This window comes from Myodes glareolus, chromosome 22 (genome assembly GCF_982192425.1).
Source record: "Myodes glareolus chromosome 22, mMyoGla1.1, whole genome shotgun sequence".
In the NCBI taxonomy this organism is placed as follows: Eukaryota; Metazoa; Chordata; class Mammalia; order Rodentia; family Cricetidae; genus Myodes; species Myodes glareolus.
In genome coordinates, this window is record NC_142047.1 from 12,308,854 (window position 1) to 12,324,749 (window position 15,896).

The 15,896-nt window shown below is 51.3% G+C and overlaps 2 protein-coding genes and 1 long non-coding RNA gene across 4 annotated transcripts; 1 reads left to right on the forward strand and 2 right to left on the reverse strand.

Annotated features, from left to right (window-relative positions):
• Window positions 1-95: 95 nt before the first annotated feature.
• Window positions 96-12,521, reverse strand: Il27ra (interleukin 27 receptor subunit alpha). 2 transcript variants are annotated; one of them, XM_048444488.3, is made up of 14 exons: window positions 12,388-12,521; window positions 12,024-12,141; window positions 10,973-11,130; window positions 10,729-10,886; window positions 9,528-9,684; window positions 9,351-9,424; window positions 5,835-6,018; window positions 5,554-5,742; window positions 3,214-3,315; window positions 2,976-3,134; window positions 1,256-1,381; window positions 846-936; window positions 623-716; window positions 96-520 (listed from the first exon to the last, which is right to left on the reverse strand). In XM_048444488.3, the coding sequence occupies exons 1-14, from the start codon at window positions 12,473-12,475 to the stop codon at window positions 344-346; spliced, it is 1,875 nt and encodes a 624-aa protein (XP_048300445.3). In that variant the 5' UTR covers window positions 12,476-12,521; the 3' UTR covers window positions 96-343. The 2 variants fall into 2 exon arrangements, with proteins under 2 accessions (XP_048300445.3, XP_048300447.3); XM_048444490.3 differs by lacking the exon at window positions 12,388-12,521 and having other exon boundaries at window positions 11,890-12,029.
• On the forward strand, window positions 9,639-13,671 carry LOC146890350 (uncharacterized). The gene is made up of 2 exons (XR_014999222.2): window positions 9,639-9,777; window positions 11,530-13,671. It is a non-coding gene; the product is annotated as an uncharacterized LOC146890350 (long non-coding RNA).
• Window positions 12,599-15,020, reverse strand: Rln3 (relaxin 3). Its single transcript, XM_048444491.3, has 2 exons — window positions 14,529-15,020; window positions 12,599-13,302 (listed from the first exon to the last, which is right to left on the reverse strand). The coding sequence occupies exons 1-2, from the start codon at window positions 14,713-14,715 to the stop codon at window positions 13,064-13,066; spliced, it is 426 nt and encodes a 141-aa protein (XP_048300448.3). The 5' UTR covers window positions 14,716-15,020; the 3' UTR covers window positions 12,599-13,063.
• Between the last annotated feature and the right edge of the window lie 876 nt (window positions 15,021-15,896).

A 15,896-nucleotide genomic window follows, 5' to 3' on the forward strand; every position in this document is an offset into this window, starting at 1 on the left:
GATGCCACGCCTGTATCCCAGCGCTGGGGGTGTGCAGCAGGAGATCACAGTTGGAACAAGACTCCGACACACTAAAGAAGACAACAGCCAAAGGATCGGGTCAGTGAGAATATTAATTCTCCACGAACACAAAGGCGTCCAAGATGCAGGGGCTAGAAAACAAAGAATTGGTTAGGCCTGGTAGTACAACCTTCAATTTCCAAACGCGGGAGGCAGAACCAAGTGAATCTCTGTGAGTTCCAGGCCAACTAAGGCTACGTAGTGAGATCCTGTATCGGAAAACTACAAATAAAAAGGTCTAATCCAGAACAGGGACACAGCCCCCATCCTGAAGCAGAATGTGCTAGAACCTAGAGGCAGGAGGCCCGAGGCCCAGCTCCTCTGGTGTGGGCAGGAAGTGTTTCTCATATCCGGAGTGCAGAGGGGCAGAGACTGGAGGGGGCTCAGTAATCGGTTCCAGCTCCATTTCCTCCACTTCCAGGATGGGTCCTTCCTTGGGTGGCTGGGGCAGGTTCACCTCCTGGGGAGATGGAGGCTTGACACTCGGTGGTCCTCCCTCACCCCACTTGCCCCAGCATCCTCCAGGTAGAGAGTAGTGATCCCACAGTTGGCATCTTCTCACCTTTATGTAAGGCTGCCCAGAATTGCTGTTGGCAGGGTCAGGAACTCTCTCCCAGATCCACCGTGGAAATAACTTGTATCGCTGGTGGAGGCACCTGGCCAGTAAGGACCCAGTGGCAAACATGTTGCTAGAATCCATTACTTCCTGAGTCCCGAGGCCACCCACCCTAGGTTTAGCTGCTGAACCCCCAACAGAGTAGAGACACTATATCTGAAAATCTTACCTGGTGGCGGCCAGGCTCAGACCACAACCCATCAGGAGCAAGCCCCAGAGGGACAGGACACAAGGCAGAATCTTCCATCTGACCTCATTGTCTGTGAGTGGGGAGGATACGGAAGGCTATACAGTCATCTTGAACAAGGGCTCTGGGAATGGGTGGGGCTGAGGGAGCAGCCATCATGAAGAAGCAGGTGAGATTTAGGTGCATAGGGGTTTGCTGACAGGCAGAAGCAGGGTTGGGGGGATGCTGCTGCAGACATACACTGGATAATACATGTACCCTGAGGCAAATGGGGTGCGGTCCTCGTGTTAGCCTATACATAATCCTCTCCATCCGAAGCTATCCACTAGTGAAGCCCCTGTTATGACTTCAAGACACCCCTAGCCGGAAGTGGGCAGGTAGTCCCATCGTACCTGGTAGGTGAAGCCGAAGACTAGGACCCGGTGGGCCCTGTCCTGCAATGGTGGACACCGTCAGCCACAGCTCGAAGGAACCCCAGTGAAGGCTACGCAGAGTGACAGTTTGGGTATTACTGCTCACTGAAGGACACAACCAAAGAAGTTGGAGGAGAAGTGAGATCACGCCCTGGAGCTTTTGCCATGCTGCTCTGTCTACACCTTCCGCATGGCTGTCTCGGTGTTCTTTGTTTATTTATATGGCATTCCATTATTTTCTGAGGGGCTTGCCCATAGGCATGTCATGGCACACATGAGGTCAGAGGTCATTTCTCACCACCTGTTCCACCATAGGTATCTTGGGCTTTGTGGTAGGGGCCATCTCACAGCCCCTGGTCTGTAATTCTGTGCACTGTCATTCCCTTACCCAATCTCTGAGCACCATTGTGTGCATCTCTGAGCACCATTAGATGCTATCTCTGTTGTCTATGTCTGTGACTCTTCCCACTGTGAAGTCAGCTGCCTGAGTGCTTGCCTCCAATGCACAAGGCCCAGAGTTTGATCCCCAGCCCTGAGGAAGGAGATGGTCAAGGGCACAGTAGTGTGTGCCTGTCATTCCAGTTCCTCGGAATGTAATTTCCAGGTCAGGTTGAGATCAAGGGAGACCCTGTCTCAATAAACAAAACATTTACATTTCCCAAACCCACTTGTAACCATGTGTGCACAGTACTCAGGAAAGCTGCACTTCCCGAATGGGAGCAAGAAGAGATCATGATGTCCCTGGGGTGTCCCCATGGGGACTCAGTCTCTGTGTGATGGCACAAGTGTGGAGGCCATGTGGGAGCTGGTTCTTTCCTCCCACCATGCGACTGAACTCAAGTCGTCAGACCCAGTGGCAGGAGTATTAATTTGGTGAGCCATTTCACAGGCCTGTGAGTCAGACTTTGTAACAAGTTCAGAGAACTTTTATAGGTAGGAAGAAAAGAATAACAGTCTTGTTTCTTCAGTGAGGGGGTAAAACCCAAGGCCTCGCACATGCTGGACACTGGCTCTTCTGCTGAGCCCCTCGCTGGGGAATTCCAGACAGGAACTCTATGCTGAGGCACCTCCCAATCCCATAACAATCTTTTAAAAAAGGAATCTGTCCTTTTAAATTTTTAAAATGTTTCTTAGGTGTATGGGTGTTTGGCCTGAATGTCTATCTGTGCTCCGCGTGCATGCGGTGCCGGTGGAGACCAGAAGAGGGCGTCAGATACTCTGACACTGGAGGACTCTATAGGTGCTGGGAACCGAACCCAGGACCTCTACAAGAGCAGTCAGTGCTCTTAACTGATGAATTTTGCCCCAGTCCCGGGAATTTGTTATTATAGGAAAGCGTTAGCCAATCTCAAGGGTAACAGAAGGAAATAAAAGTCACAAGCAATTCCACAAACCCTGTTGACATTGAGAGAAATTTCTTGGCGTATTTGAGCCTTGGCTTTGCTCAATGTTGGGCCTTTTATCAAAAACAATCTCAGAATCTGTGGTCCTTTTTATACTTTTCACTTAATGAAATGTGACAGGTACCGTCACTGTCAGTGAGGCCAGACCGGAGCCTTTCCTTTTAATGTCTCAGTAAGTCCATTTCAGCGGTAGACAAGCTGTTTTCTGGGAACTTGGTGACATAGAATTCCCAGGAACTGGGAAAGTAGGGACAGGGTGGATGACAGATGGATCTTTGGGGATACAGGAAGCTCACCATTCATACAGACGGTGGGGATAGCTTCACCCTGTATACACAAGGTGTAGTGAGTAGCCCAGCCTCGCAGTTTGTGTCTTGGTACCTCTTCCCATGCTACAGCAGGTGTCCCTGGGGGGTCATCTCGGAGTCGCCAAACTGCTGGTCCAGCAAGGGGTACTGTGAAGAAACCCAGCGTATCCGTATCTCTCGGCAGTTCCACGAGGCCCCTCCCTCATCCTCCGGTGCCACTTCTTACCTAACTCCTCTGTGAATCCCCAAACTGAGGGGGCAGCGGCTAACCCCCCAGGGAATACTGCAGTCACTGTAACTCGATAGGGGACCCCTCCTTCAAAAGCCCCTGGGGGGAACAGGAAGAAGAGAACATTTACAGTTGGTTCTCCCTCCCCAGCGCCGAGCTGTGGGAGCCCTCATTTGGGCCGCTGCGGGAGGCTGTTCCACGAAGTGCCAACCTGAGACTGGAGGCGAAGAGAAGCAAGCTGTAAACAGCCCAGGAAGGGACAAGTCCCAGTGGTATACAGTGACTTGCACCTGTGGCTCGCTGAGGCTGGGCTACACAGAGAGACATCCAGGAACTGAGAAGCAGGGCTGAGGCTATGGCTCCGTGGGCAGAGTGCCTGCCTGACTTACACAAAGCCCTGGTTAAATCCTCAATACAAGCAGTACGACTCTTCATCCTTGAGCCATCTCTCCAGACTCTTATTTTACTTTATTGTTTGTTTGTTTGTTTATTCGAGACAGGGTTTCTCTGTAGCTTTGGAACCTATCCTGGAACTTGCTCTGTAGACCAGGCTGGCCACAAACTCACAGAGATCCTTCTGCTTCTGCCTCCTGAGTGCTGCGATCAAAGGCACTGGTAGTAGGGACACGTGCCTGGAATGCCATCCCTTGGAGAGTGGATACAGGAGGGTCAGAAGTTCAAGATCATCTTTGGTTAGTGAATTCAAGGCTAGCCTGGGATACATGAGACTACCTGGGGAGAAAAAAAAAAAGAATAGACTAAAAGCTAAAATAAAGCTGGGTGGTGGTGGTGCACGCGCCTTTAATCCCAGCACTCAGGGAGGCAGAGGCAGGCGGACCTCTGTGAGTTTGAGGTCATTCTGGTCTACAAAGCAAGTTCTAGGACAGCCAGAACTGCTACACAGAAAAACCGTGTCTTGAAAACAAAAACTAAGATAATATCTGGGTGTAGTGATGACACACCTTTAATCCAGGCTAATCTGGTCTACACAGGAAGTTCCAGCCAGGCAGGATTGCCCAGTGAGACACCATTTCAAAAATGAAAAAAGGATTAAGGGGCTGGAAAAATGGTTCTGTGGTTAAGAGCACTGGCTGCTCTTCTAGAGGTCACAGGTTCAGGTCCCAGCACCCACATAGCAGCTCACAACCATCTGTAACTCTAGGTCAGGGATCTACTACCTTCTTCTGGTCTCCATGGGTACTCTACATACTTAGAACATACTTACATTCAGGCAAAACACCCATACACATAAATATTTTATGAAAAAGGGGAGTAAGAAGCCAGGCATCATAGTTCACACCTTTAAAGTCAGCCCCGAGATAGATTTTCTATTAGTTCAAGGCCAACCTGCTCTACAGAGTGAGTTCCAGGACAACCAGGGTTACACAGAGAAGCCCTGTCTCAAAAAAACCTAAAACAGAAACAACAAAAATAAGTAAATAAAATAAAATAAGTAAGTCCCCAGAGTAGGGAAGCAAGGCTCTACATCTCTCAGTGTGGGGACGTGGAGAGCACAGCTCAGCCCTCTTCACTGCCGGTCCAGGGCTGTTAATTTTCCAGCATTCATGCTCAGGTGTGCCGGCTCTGTCAGGGACCACAGTGTGATTTTTCCCCGAGGCCAGGAAATAAAAGTGCAGGCCACTAAGGCGTGGACACAGACCTGCATGTGAGCGACACTCCCCTCAGGGGAGTCAGGCTCCTGAAGACCTGCCTCTAAATTGCTGTGCCAGCCAAGCGGGCCAAAGAAGGAATGTTCTAGAATCATTACCCAGTCCTCTTCTCTCTCTTTCTCCCTCCTTCCCACCCCTCCCCTGCTCCTCCCTCTCTCATTCCTCCTCCCTACTTCCCTCACTCTCCCTCACTCCCGCCCAGGCTGTCCTGAAATTAGTAAATAGTGATCCTCCTGCCTCAGCCTCCTGAGGTCAGGTGTAGACCATCACGGGCTAGGACTCCTCTCTTCATTCAGTGCACACATCCGCTTGAGCATCTAACCTACGTTTCTCTCCCAACGCCTCATTTTCTTCCTTCAAACCTGAGACACACATCCAAATACCAAGCCTCAGTCCGGAAGCCTTTGATGGCCTATGGAGTTTTAGCCCCATAATGTTACAATTTGGATCTTATCTGACTTCCTGTGTCAACAGGTGACCTCTCTCTGGCACAGACTCCCACCAGGGCACCATCACCAGAAAGCAACCCATAGAGTCAGCACCATGTTCTGGGTCCTCCAGAACTGGGAGCTAAACAAATCTCTTTCTAAGTGTTCAGCCCCACTTTTGTTCTAGCAACAGCCCGTGCACCGGTGTAGATGGGATCCCAGGTGTCCCAGGGCCTAACCTGGTAGCAGAGTGCTGAGGTTTGCAGTGGGGAGATGGATCCAGTTGAGCTTGTCCAGGCTGTCACCATCTCGAGCCCAGTCTACCACATACTCCCATGGTTCCCTGGTCCCCTGTTGCCAGGTCACCAGTAACCCTGAGCTCCCATCAGTGCTGCTGACCACCACAGCATAGGGGGCAGATTCTGGAGCTGGAAGCAGGAGGAGATATCTTGACTGTTCGTTCAGGACGGTTATCTTGTCCCCCAAGGTATTGGACAGAGGATATTTCATGTCGTTTTACCCAAGCAGACCAAAGACAGGTTGGTGAGAAGCGTCCTGTTGACGGTGCTGACAGTGGACACCACAGCCCACTCCATCAGTGTGGGGATGGGGGTCTTGCAGCAAGGGACCTCTTCTTGAGTCATAGTAACATCTCCAACCCCAAACCAGACTCTGTAAGTTCCCTGCACAGAGGGTCCCGGGTTCTAAGGGAGGAAAAGTTGTAGTTAGCATCCCCCCACAATGATGATGACAAGGCACCTGCTAAGTCGGGCAGCGCGGCAGCTCATGAGTCTCAGAGTTTACAGAGGAGGTCTGGGGAGAGCAGGGAGACACCCCTGAAGGCATGGAGTTTAAGGAGGAGCCTGGTGTGATGGCTCACATCTGTAATCTCAGTACTCAGGAGGCAGAGGCAGGAGGAGTTGCCACAAGTTTGAGGCCAGCCTGGACTACATGTGACCCTGCAAGCAGGGTACCAATTTTACACAAAGATAGCTTTGATCCTGTACCTATGGCCCTGCCTCATTCTGCCCTTGCTAATCTTGGTTTAGGTAGCAATCAAACATGACTTAAAACAAACAAACAAAACAACAAAAATAGCACCCTGGTCTTGGCACTTGAGTTTGCCGACTTGATGTTTTTGGAATACACATGTCTATACAGGGCTGGGGAGGTGGCTCAGCTGGCAAAGGGCCTGCTGTGCAACCATAAGGACCTGAGTTCAATCTCCAGAACAGATGTTTAGAAAGCCGGACGTGGGCCAGGCAGTGGTGGTGCATACCTCTAATCCCTGCTTGGCAAGTTACAGGAACATTGAAAAACCATGTCTCAAAAACCATGGTGGGGGGGGCTGGAGAGGTGGCTCAGTGGTTAAGAGCATTGCCTGTTCTTCCAAAGGTCCTGAGTTCAATTCCCAGCAACCACATGGTGGCCCACAACCATCTGTAATGAGGCCTGGTGCCCTCTTCTGGACTGAAGAAAGAATACTGTATACATAATAAGCAAATAAATAAATATTTAAAAAAAAAACCATGGTGGTCAGAGCCTGAGCTTCTTCATATACACACTTAAACATGTCCTCTGGCTTCTTCATATACACACTTAAACATGTCCTCTGGCTTCTTCATATACACACTTAAACACGTCCTCTGGCTTCTTCATATACACACTTAAACACGTGCAAGCACACACAAACTAATATTTATCTTTTTCAAGAGTTTGTGTGCATGTGTGTGTGCATGCACATGTGTGTGCATGCACATGTGTGTGCACACGTGTGTGTTGATGTATGTGCATATGACTTCAGTACCAGAGGAGCCAGAGGATTCCCTGGAATTATGAGCAGTTGAAAGCTGCCTGATATGAATGCTTAGAACCAAGCTCACATTCTCGGCAAGAGCAGAAAAGCTCACCTAGCTGCTGAGACGTCTCTCTAGCCCCAGAAACATTTATCTTAAGTATCAAATTCTTTTTATTTTATGTGAGTGTGTGTGTGCACACATGCACATTGCCATGGCACACGTGTGGAGTCAGAGGACAGCTTCTCAGGAGTTGGCTTTCTCTTTACATCTTCAGGGGTGTCTCTCTCACCGTCTCTGCCCCTGTGCTGGCCCGAGAGCTAGGGGGCTCTTCTGTCTCGGTTCCTCTCACTGGAGACGTGCTGGGACACACGCCACAGCACCAGCTTACTGTGGTTTTGTTTATTTGTATCTTTAAGATTTATTAGCCAGGCATGGTGGCGCTCGCCTTTAACCCCAGCACTGGGGAGGCAGAAGCAGGCAGATCTCTGAGTTCAAGGCCAGCCTGGTCTACAGAGCCGATTTCAAGGATAGTCAGGGCTGCACAGAGAAATCCTATCTCAAAACAAACAAACAGGCTTGTTTGTGTTTTTTGTGTGTAGGAGTGTTTTGCTTGCATATGCATAACTGCACCCTCAGAGACCAGAAGAAAGCATTGGATCCCCTGGAATTGGAGCTACTACAGACAGTTGTGAGCTGAGATGTGGGTTCTGTAAACTGACTGTGGCTCCTCTTCAAGAGCAGCCTGTGCTGACCCTCTCTCCAGCTCCACCCGCTCTTTACATGGTTCCTGGGACTGAACGCTGTCTTTCAGGCTTGCCTAGCACTTCGTCCCTTGTTTTCTCTCTTTTCTTTGAAACAGGACCTCACAAACAGAAAGCCAGCCTCAAATTCAATATACAGCCAAGGACGACCTTGCACACTGTTGGTCCTTGATCCTCCTGCTCCCACCTCCCCATTGCTGGGATTACAGCTGCACCCTCACACAGTGCTGCAGACAGAGCCCGTGACCTCAGACATTCTAGGGAAGCTGCATTCTGGCCTGCATCCCAGCAGGACCTAAGAGCTTTGAAATATTTATTAAGGGCTCCTGCCCTGACGCCACCTCTGGCTCCCTCCCTTAGGGCTTTGTCACTTCCTCCCAGTGGAAACTTACGAGGATGGGAAAGTGTAACTGATTCCAGTTGAAGTGAATTTCAGAAAACTCTAGCAAGGAGCAACATCTAGAACCTTCAAAACCATCACTTAGGAGACAGAGACAGGGGGATCTCTGTGAGTTTGAGAGTATAAATGTACACAGACATGCATCCGCACACATATACACACATATGTTTTTACATGAATGCATACACTTACGCACATGCATGTACACATGTATACACACATACATGCATTCAAATGCATGCACCCTCACATACTTGCATGTATACAAGCATAAATATATGTGGAACTAAATGGACGGCATTTAGTGTGGCTCAAGGGCCATATATATTTTATTCCTTGCAGAATTCAGCCATGCCCAGCAGACATTAGAAGTTCAATAGTAAATTTGTTCATTGCTGAACATGAAGCCTGGGACTGCATACATTCTTGCCTAGTATTCTGTCACTGAGCCCTCCATTCCTATTTGTTTTATTTCACTTTATGTGCATTGGTGTTTTGCCTGCACGTTTGTCTGTGTGAGCGTGTAAGATCTCCTGAAACTGCGGTTACAGAGAGTGGCAAGCTGCCATGTGGGTGCTGGGAATTGAACCTAAGTCCTTGAGAAGAGCAGCCAGTGCTCTTAACTGCTGAGTCATCTCTCCAGCCCTGAGCTCCCCTTTAAAATCTTTTTGTCTTTTAGACTAAGATGTCCTGATCTTGCACTCACTCTGGCTGGTCTTGAACATGCAATCTTCCTGCCTTGGCCTTTTGAGCATTGGGATCACAAGCGTGGGCCACCTTGAGTCAGGAGGACTATGACACCCTCTTCTACCACCTGTTTGATGCAGCGCGGGACTTTGCAGTACAAGTGTTACATCTTGCCAAGCTGCACTGAAATAATGTCCTGAGTCTAGACTTTCATTTCTGCTGCCTTCTGCCGCTCAACACCTCAGATCTCTGTCAAGTTGGTGGTGTTTGTGGACCAGCACTGCAAGAGACCGCTGCAATTCAGGAAATAACCTCCAGGGGGCAGCAGAGGAAGGCACTGCTGCTTGGGCGTTCCCAGACCCCTGCAGACCTTGGGACTTGGCGCTTACCTTCCAGAGAAGCAGGGCTGCCCGGTTGCCAGCTGTCTCACAGACGGCGCCCGATATCCACACATCTTTAGGAGCTGATGAGGACAAAGCAAAGGCAGGTACAGTTAGATGGACAAGGCTGCCTGATCTGTGGTGGACCGAGGCCCAGGAGTACAACACTAATGGAGGCATCCTTACGCAAGAACGGCGTCTGGAAGGACAGGTCCGGGCTCCACTCGCCCCACAGATCTCCTTTCTCCACTCGGCAGCGACCGGACACCTGGTAGCTGGTGCCGGGTTCCAAGTTCTGCATCTCAACAGGAGCCAGCAGGTCCGTCTTCAGTTGTGGCTCCAGCTAGGAAAAGGATGGGGAAAGTGACGTGGTAGCTCTCCGTGCAGAGGCGAATTCTTTTCCCAAAGCTGTGGCCCTGGGTCTGGCACAGGCTAGGTAAGCCCTCTAGTACTGAGTATTTACAGCAGGCCCTCGGAGTGTGCGTGCGTGCGTGCGTGCGTGCGTGCGTGTACAGGTGTTAGTGTCAAGTGCCTTCCTTTACCCACTAAGTCATCTCGCTAGCCTCTACTTCATTTTTGAGACGAGGTCTCTCGCTGACTCATTCCTTGGATTGGATGGTCGGTAAGTTCTGAGATCCGCCTGTGTCTGTCTCTGCCGCGGTTACATGGTGCTACCATGCTGTCTTTCCTCCATGGGTGCTGGGATCTCAGGATCTCATGTTTGTGTGTCACTTTGATTACTGAGCGATCTTCCCAGCTGTAGTCTATGGTTTGTTTGGGTTTTTGCTTGTTTGTTTTGAGACAAAATTTAAAAAAAAAAACTTTTTATTTTAAATATCTTTATTTTATGTATGGATGGATGCTCTGCATGTATTCCTACATGATAGAACAGGACATCAGATTGGGTGCTGGGAACTGAACTTGGGTCCTCTGGAAAAGCAGCCAGTGCCCTTAATCGCTGAGCAATCTCTCCAGCCCAAGACAAAACTTTTAACTGATCAAGATACTCATACAGGCCAGGTGTGTGCAAATCTTTAATCCCAACATGGGGGGCATAGGCAGGTGGATCTCTGTGAGTTTCAGGCTAGCCAGAACCACACAGTGAAATCTTGTCTCACTGCTCCCCCTCTCCCCAACCAGATCCCCAGTATCTAGAGGCAGTACTGAAACCCTGCTGTCTCAGAGCTTGGGAGGCTGAGGCTGGGGGATCACATTTCTGAACCAGCCTAGCTGGCTGCATGGCTACGCAGACAGAAACCAGAAACAAATGAACAAAGTTGCTTATGAGGCCTTCTATGTGAGATTTAGGGGTAACTCCGTGACAGGATTGAATCCCATCTACCAGAGATAGGGTGGGAAAGAAGCCCCCCCCCACACACACACTCACCTGAGTCCACTTTTCCTCCTGGCATCTTTTGTACTGGAATTGACAGATGAGAACCTTATGAGGTGGCCACAGAGGTGGTTTCCACAGCATAGCGGCCTCCAAGGGTTCATCCTCAGAGAAGTCCACATCAGAGAGGAGCTGGGGGGTGCCTGGCTTCACTGTGAATAGGAGGCCAGAGCACACTGAGCTAGGGCCTCCAACTACCCCCACCCCCACACTGTGCCTTACCCTCCCACTGAGTTACTTTGGGTTTCCAGGTCCACGAAGACAGGGGACCAGAGAGGTTGGCCCTCTTGTTTCCCCCAGATGAGGAGTTTGTCAGCCATGGTGAACTGTTCCCGGGGAATGGTCACCCAGTTCTGCCTGGAAGGCACCTTTACCTCCCAGATTCTATTGGAATGGCTGTGGGGAGAGACAGGGAAGAGATGCAGGTTGGTCCTGGCTAAGCACCCTTGCACTGATGTCAAGCCCTCGCTGGACCTGTGCTATTTCAAAGCGGTGTGACCTGAGGCAAGAGCCTTAACCTCTCTGTTACTCCTCTACAAATGCCTGCAGTCAATGTGCATGTTGAAAGAGCTCCGTAGTGGGCCAGGGGACGGTTCCCTGTCATCCCAGCACACAGGAGATAGAAACAGGAGGATTGTTAGAGGCTAGCTTCACACAAAGCCCTTGTCACTGTCCCTTACTTAGTCCAACTAAAATGGTGTTTCTAGATCACATCTGCACCCTGCCCAACCCCCAGCACCAACTTTCATTGTGATTCCAAGCACTAGACTGATTTTTTTTTTTTTTTTGAGACAGGATTTCCAGAAGCCCAGGCTAGCCACTGGTTATGAAGCTGAGGCTGGCTTTGAATTCCTGATCTTCCTGCCTCGTCTCCCAAGTGCTGGGGTCCCAGGTGTGCGTCACCGTGCTGGCTTAGACTGGTGTGTTCATAGAGTAAAGTAAACTGCTCGAAAAAGTCAAATTATCTGCCTGATGTTGAACGGCGATATAAACCTGCTTCCTGGTACTAAGCATTTTTTCTTTGCCATGTGCCTACCGCATTGATGGGCAGAATCAATCATGGGAGGCACGTGCCGTCATTACTGTCATTTGAGGGGGGGGCACTAGTTACTACGTGACTAGTCCGGAGTTATGCAGTAAGGAAATGAGTGGGACCTGGCTTGAGGGTCTTGAAAATGTGGGAGAAATCTCCAGTAGCAGGATTCGGGGGTCCTCTTAACCAAAGCCAGTTGCAATCCGAGTGGTCACTTCCCGCGCTCAGTTTCCCCAGACCGCTGCAGGTTACTCACTACTTCTGACTCTGGTGATACAGCACAGGAGGAATCTCCAGGTCGCCCAGAGGTTCCCAGGAGCAGTTTAGGTTTCCCAAAGGTCCGACGCTGTAGCATTGCAGTGGGCCGGGGCTGCCTGTGGGGGCGCAGAGGGCCGAGACGGCCACGATCAAGTTCCGAGGGCCCTAAACATGCCGGACTGTGGATGTGTTTATTCTCCGGTACCGCGGGAATGCCGGACCCGAGCCCAGGGCCTGGCACGTGCTGGGACAGCGCAGAGGGAGTCCCGGACCCCTCCCCAATCCTGCTACATCCTGTTGTCACCCAGTCCCCGCCGCCCTAAAACTGTGATCCCAAGTTGGCCACTCACGAAGCCTCTCACCTTGGGGCCACGTCCCAAGTAGCAGCGGCAGCAGTGGCAGCAGCAGCAGCTCCAAAGGCGTGAGGCGCGCAACCCGGAGCCCGCTCATGGTTCCCAGGGACAAGAGACACCGCCAGGCCTGGGGCTTGCAGCCTGAGAAGGAAGACACCCCGCCCCTGGCGGGAAGTCCCCAAATCCGCCCACCCCCAGCAATGACACGCACGCGTGCAAATGCTCAGAACTGAACCTTTATTTTGTAGTGGAAAATACTGAGTACTGGGAACCTCGCGTTCCCAGCCCTGGGGTCTGCAGAAGAGTGTTTTGGGCTGGGGACGGAAGGGAGAGAAGCAGGGGGTAGGTTGCAATGGCCTGGTCAGGAAACAGCGGCGGCAATTAGGACCGGACAGGACGCGGGTTCTCAGTGTGGCGGCTAATTTGGGTAGGTGGACGCCTGGCTGTAGCCGGGCTCTTTGGAGCTGGGGCTGGGGAGGGGAAGAATTGAACCGTGAAGATCAAGTTTCTGCTTGGCTGAGTATGGGTGTGGTCCGGAGCAAGGTGGGACTAGGTAGAGTCCTGGCAGAAGGTCTGTGAGGAGAACGCGGAGCCTTCAATGCCTTGCCTGTAGGAATGCTCCTGAGCGTCGCATAGACAGCAGGTTGGAGGCACGGGGACCGGCCCCCATCGCCCGACCCGGGTCCTAGCACAAGCTGCTGATTTGACTCTTACTACAACCCCACTCGCAGCAGCTGCTGGAAAGGCCAGCCAGGACATCTCTGCTGCCCCGAACTGCTCCAGGCGATCCTTGCCAGCTGGGTCGACTACCATAGAAGGCCTGGGGGGATTTGGTCAGGGCCAGCCACTCGCTGGAGCCCACAGCTTCGTCCAGTTCGCTGGCCAGGTTGTCCGTATTGGCTTCTGCATCAGGGAAGAAGTCCCCTGCAAAGCAGAGGAAGCATTAGGGCTCAGAATGACGGCTCCTGTCTGGCCAGATTGTATCTCTGGTCTTGAGAATCAAGGTTGCTATCCAAAGTTTTATTTCATGTGGTCCTGGGCTTTGTTACTAGTTTCAATACTGACTTTCCTGTCACGGATTTTATGTTATTCTTTATTTAATGTGGACCAGGTAAATGAAAGTATGCATTTGGAAGCTAGGGTCCCTAACTTAGAATTAAATGAGCTTTCCTCTCTGAGGCTCAGTTTTCTTTTCCATGAAGTGGGGGGAAATAATAGCTCCTACTCTCCAGTTTTATCGATAGTGGGAGGCTTAACGCCAGCAAACGCACAATAAAATTGGATACACAATGAGCCTCAAATGAACACTGATTATTTATTGACTGTCTTGATCGTTTGCCACATTAACTTCCTTGGTCCTCTCAGTGACAGCCACAGAGCTGCTACTGTTGCCACCCACCTGTCCAAATGAGCCGGTGGTTCCTCAGTGAGCTCCTGTGAGGACACAGCCATTCGGCCATAGAGCTACTGATTCTAACCCAGGTACACTGCTATCTGCACACGCGTCCATCACCCACACATCGCTCCGCCCTCCTCTCTGCCATCTTCCCCCAGTTTTGTTTTTGAGAACAGAGTCTCAGGCTGGGCTGGAACTCATGACCCTCCTGCCTCAGCTTCCCAGAGTGCTGGGATTCTAGCCATGTGCCAGCTAGCCTTGCCTCTGAGGAGCTGCACCCTCCTAGCCTCTCCTACTCCACCCTTAAAGAATTCTGCCAGATCTCACCTGCTGTGTCTTCCATTTCGCCAGGAATTCTCGCTCCAAGGGGGAGCAGGGGCAGCCAGGAGGTGGCAAAAATAAGCCCTATGCTCATAGCCCTCCTCCTGCCCTGCTCACTGGGCTCCAAAACCTGCTGTGCCCTCAGCAGGTGCCTCAGGAACAGCGGCACCTCTGCCAGGCAGGTGTTCCCACAGCCTGTGGCTAGAGAGGGACTCTATTTCACCACACCTCCCGTTTTTTACTTTGAAGGCTGGGTGTTAATCTGTAGCCCAGGCGGCCCTGAAACGCAGGAAACTTCTGCCACCTCCTCCCAAATATTTGGAAGTCCAGTGTGCACCATGCCTGGTTCACACACTCCTCCTCTATTTTGGCTATGTGCCCACCTGGCCACCTGTTCCAGGTGATTGTCCACCCAGTCCACACACATACTCACCCGGAGAGTCATGGGCCAAGATGTCTGCCCGGCGCCATCGTGAGCCCCCACAGGTGAAGATGACCGCTCGGATGAACTCGCGCCCGCACAGCTTCACCACGTAGGGCGCTGGCCTCGCATCGGCCTGCAGCTGCAGAGTCCCAAGGAGAGCCCAGCAAGCCAGCAGCAGCAGCCCGCGGGTTGCCATGCTCAGCTGAGATGCCTGCAACCGAGGTGGCTCTCTCTGCACCACCTCTGTCCTCCCATTTATACAGGCTGGATCTCTGCCCCTCCCGCTGACCTGAGTTATCTTCCTCACAGAGGGGAGGCAGTGGGCAGCCTGACCTTTACCATCTCCTTGCCAAAAGATAACCTTTCATGCAGACAGGGTGACATGGCTCAGCTCTTTGTCATCCTTCCACACCCGAGAAGTTCTCGAGCTTTGTCTACTAGTAAGTGCTGGAATTGTAGGAGTAAGCCGCCACCTACCTACCTTCCTTCCTTCCTTCTTCCCTCTCTTCCTCCCTCCCTCCCTCCCTCCCTCCCTCCCTCCCTCCCTCCCTCTCCTTTCCTTCCTCCCTCCCTTGCTCCCTCCCTCCCTTCCTTCCTCCCTTCCTCCTTTCCTTTCTTCTTTCCTTCCTTTCTTTCTTCCTTCATTCCTTTCCTCTCTCTCTCTCTCTCTTCCTCTCCCTCCCTCCCTTCATTCCTCCCTCCCCCTTTCTCTCCTTTCTATTTATTTATAGACAATCTCCTAGCCGGGCTAACCTCAAACTCTAGCATCAAGATCTCCACTGGAGCTGAAGAAATGGCACTGGCCCAGAAGATAAGAGGTGTCCTGCTCTTCCAGGTGGCCCAAGCTTGATTTCCCGCACCCAAAGCAAGAAGCTCACGGTTGCCTGTAACTCCAGTCACAGAGGATTTGACACCCCATCTGGCCTCCTGTGGGACCCGCAAACATGCTCATACATGCACATATATAGACAGAAGCAGCAATAAAAAGCGCACAATAAAAAGAAAGGTAACTCTGCAGGACAGCTGTGACCCTTGACCTTTCCCCTGGATCCTGGGGGCCAACTGTGCTCCCTGTACTCATGAAGCCGAGGCAGGAGGATTGTAGAAATGTAGAAATGTGAGACTAACCTGGGCAACATGATGAGACTCTGTCTGAAAAAACAGACAGGCTGGGAGGCTGAGGGGTGGTGCAACACTCACATTGGGGGTTAACAATCACCCAGGACTCCAGCTCCAGGGCATCTGGTGCCCTCTTCTGGCCTCCACAGCCCCTGCACTCGCATGCTACACATAAACTCACTCAGACACACACACCCATATAATAAATAGACAGGGTGGTAGAGCACTTGTCCTGGGTTCAATCCTCATTGCTGAGAA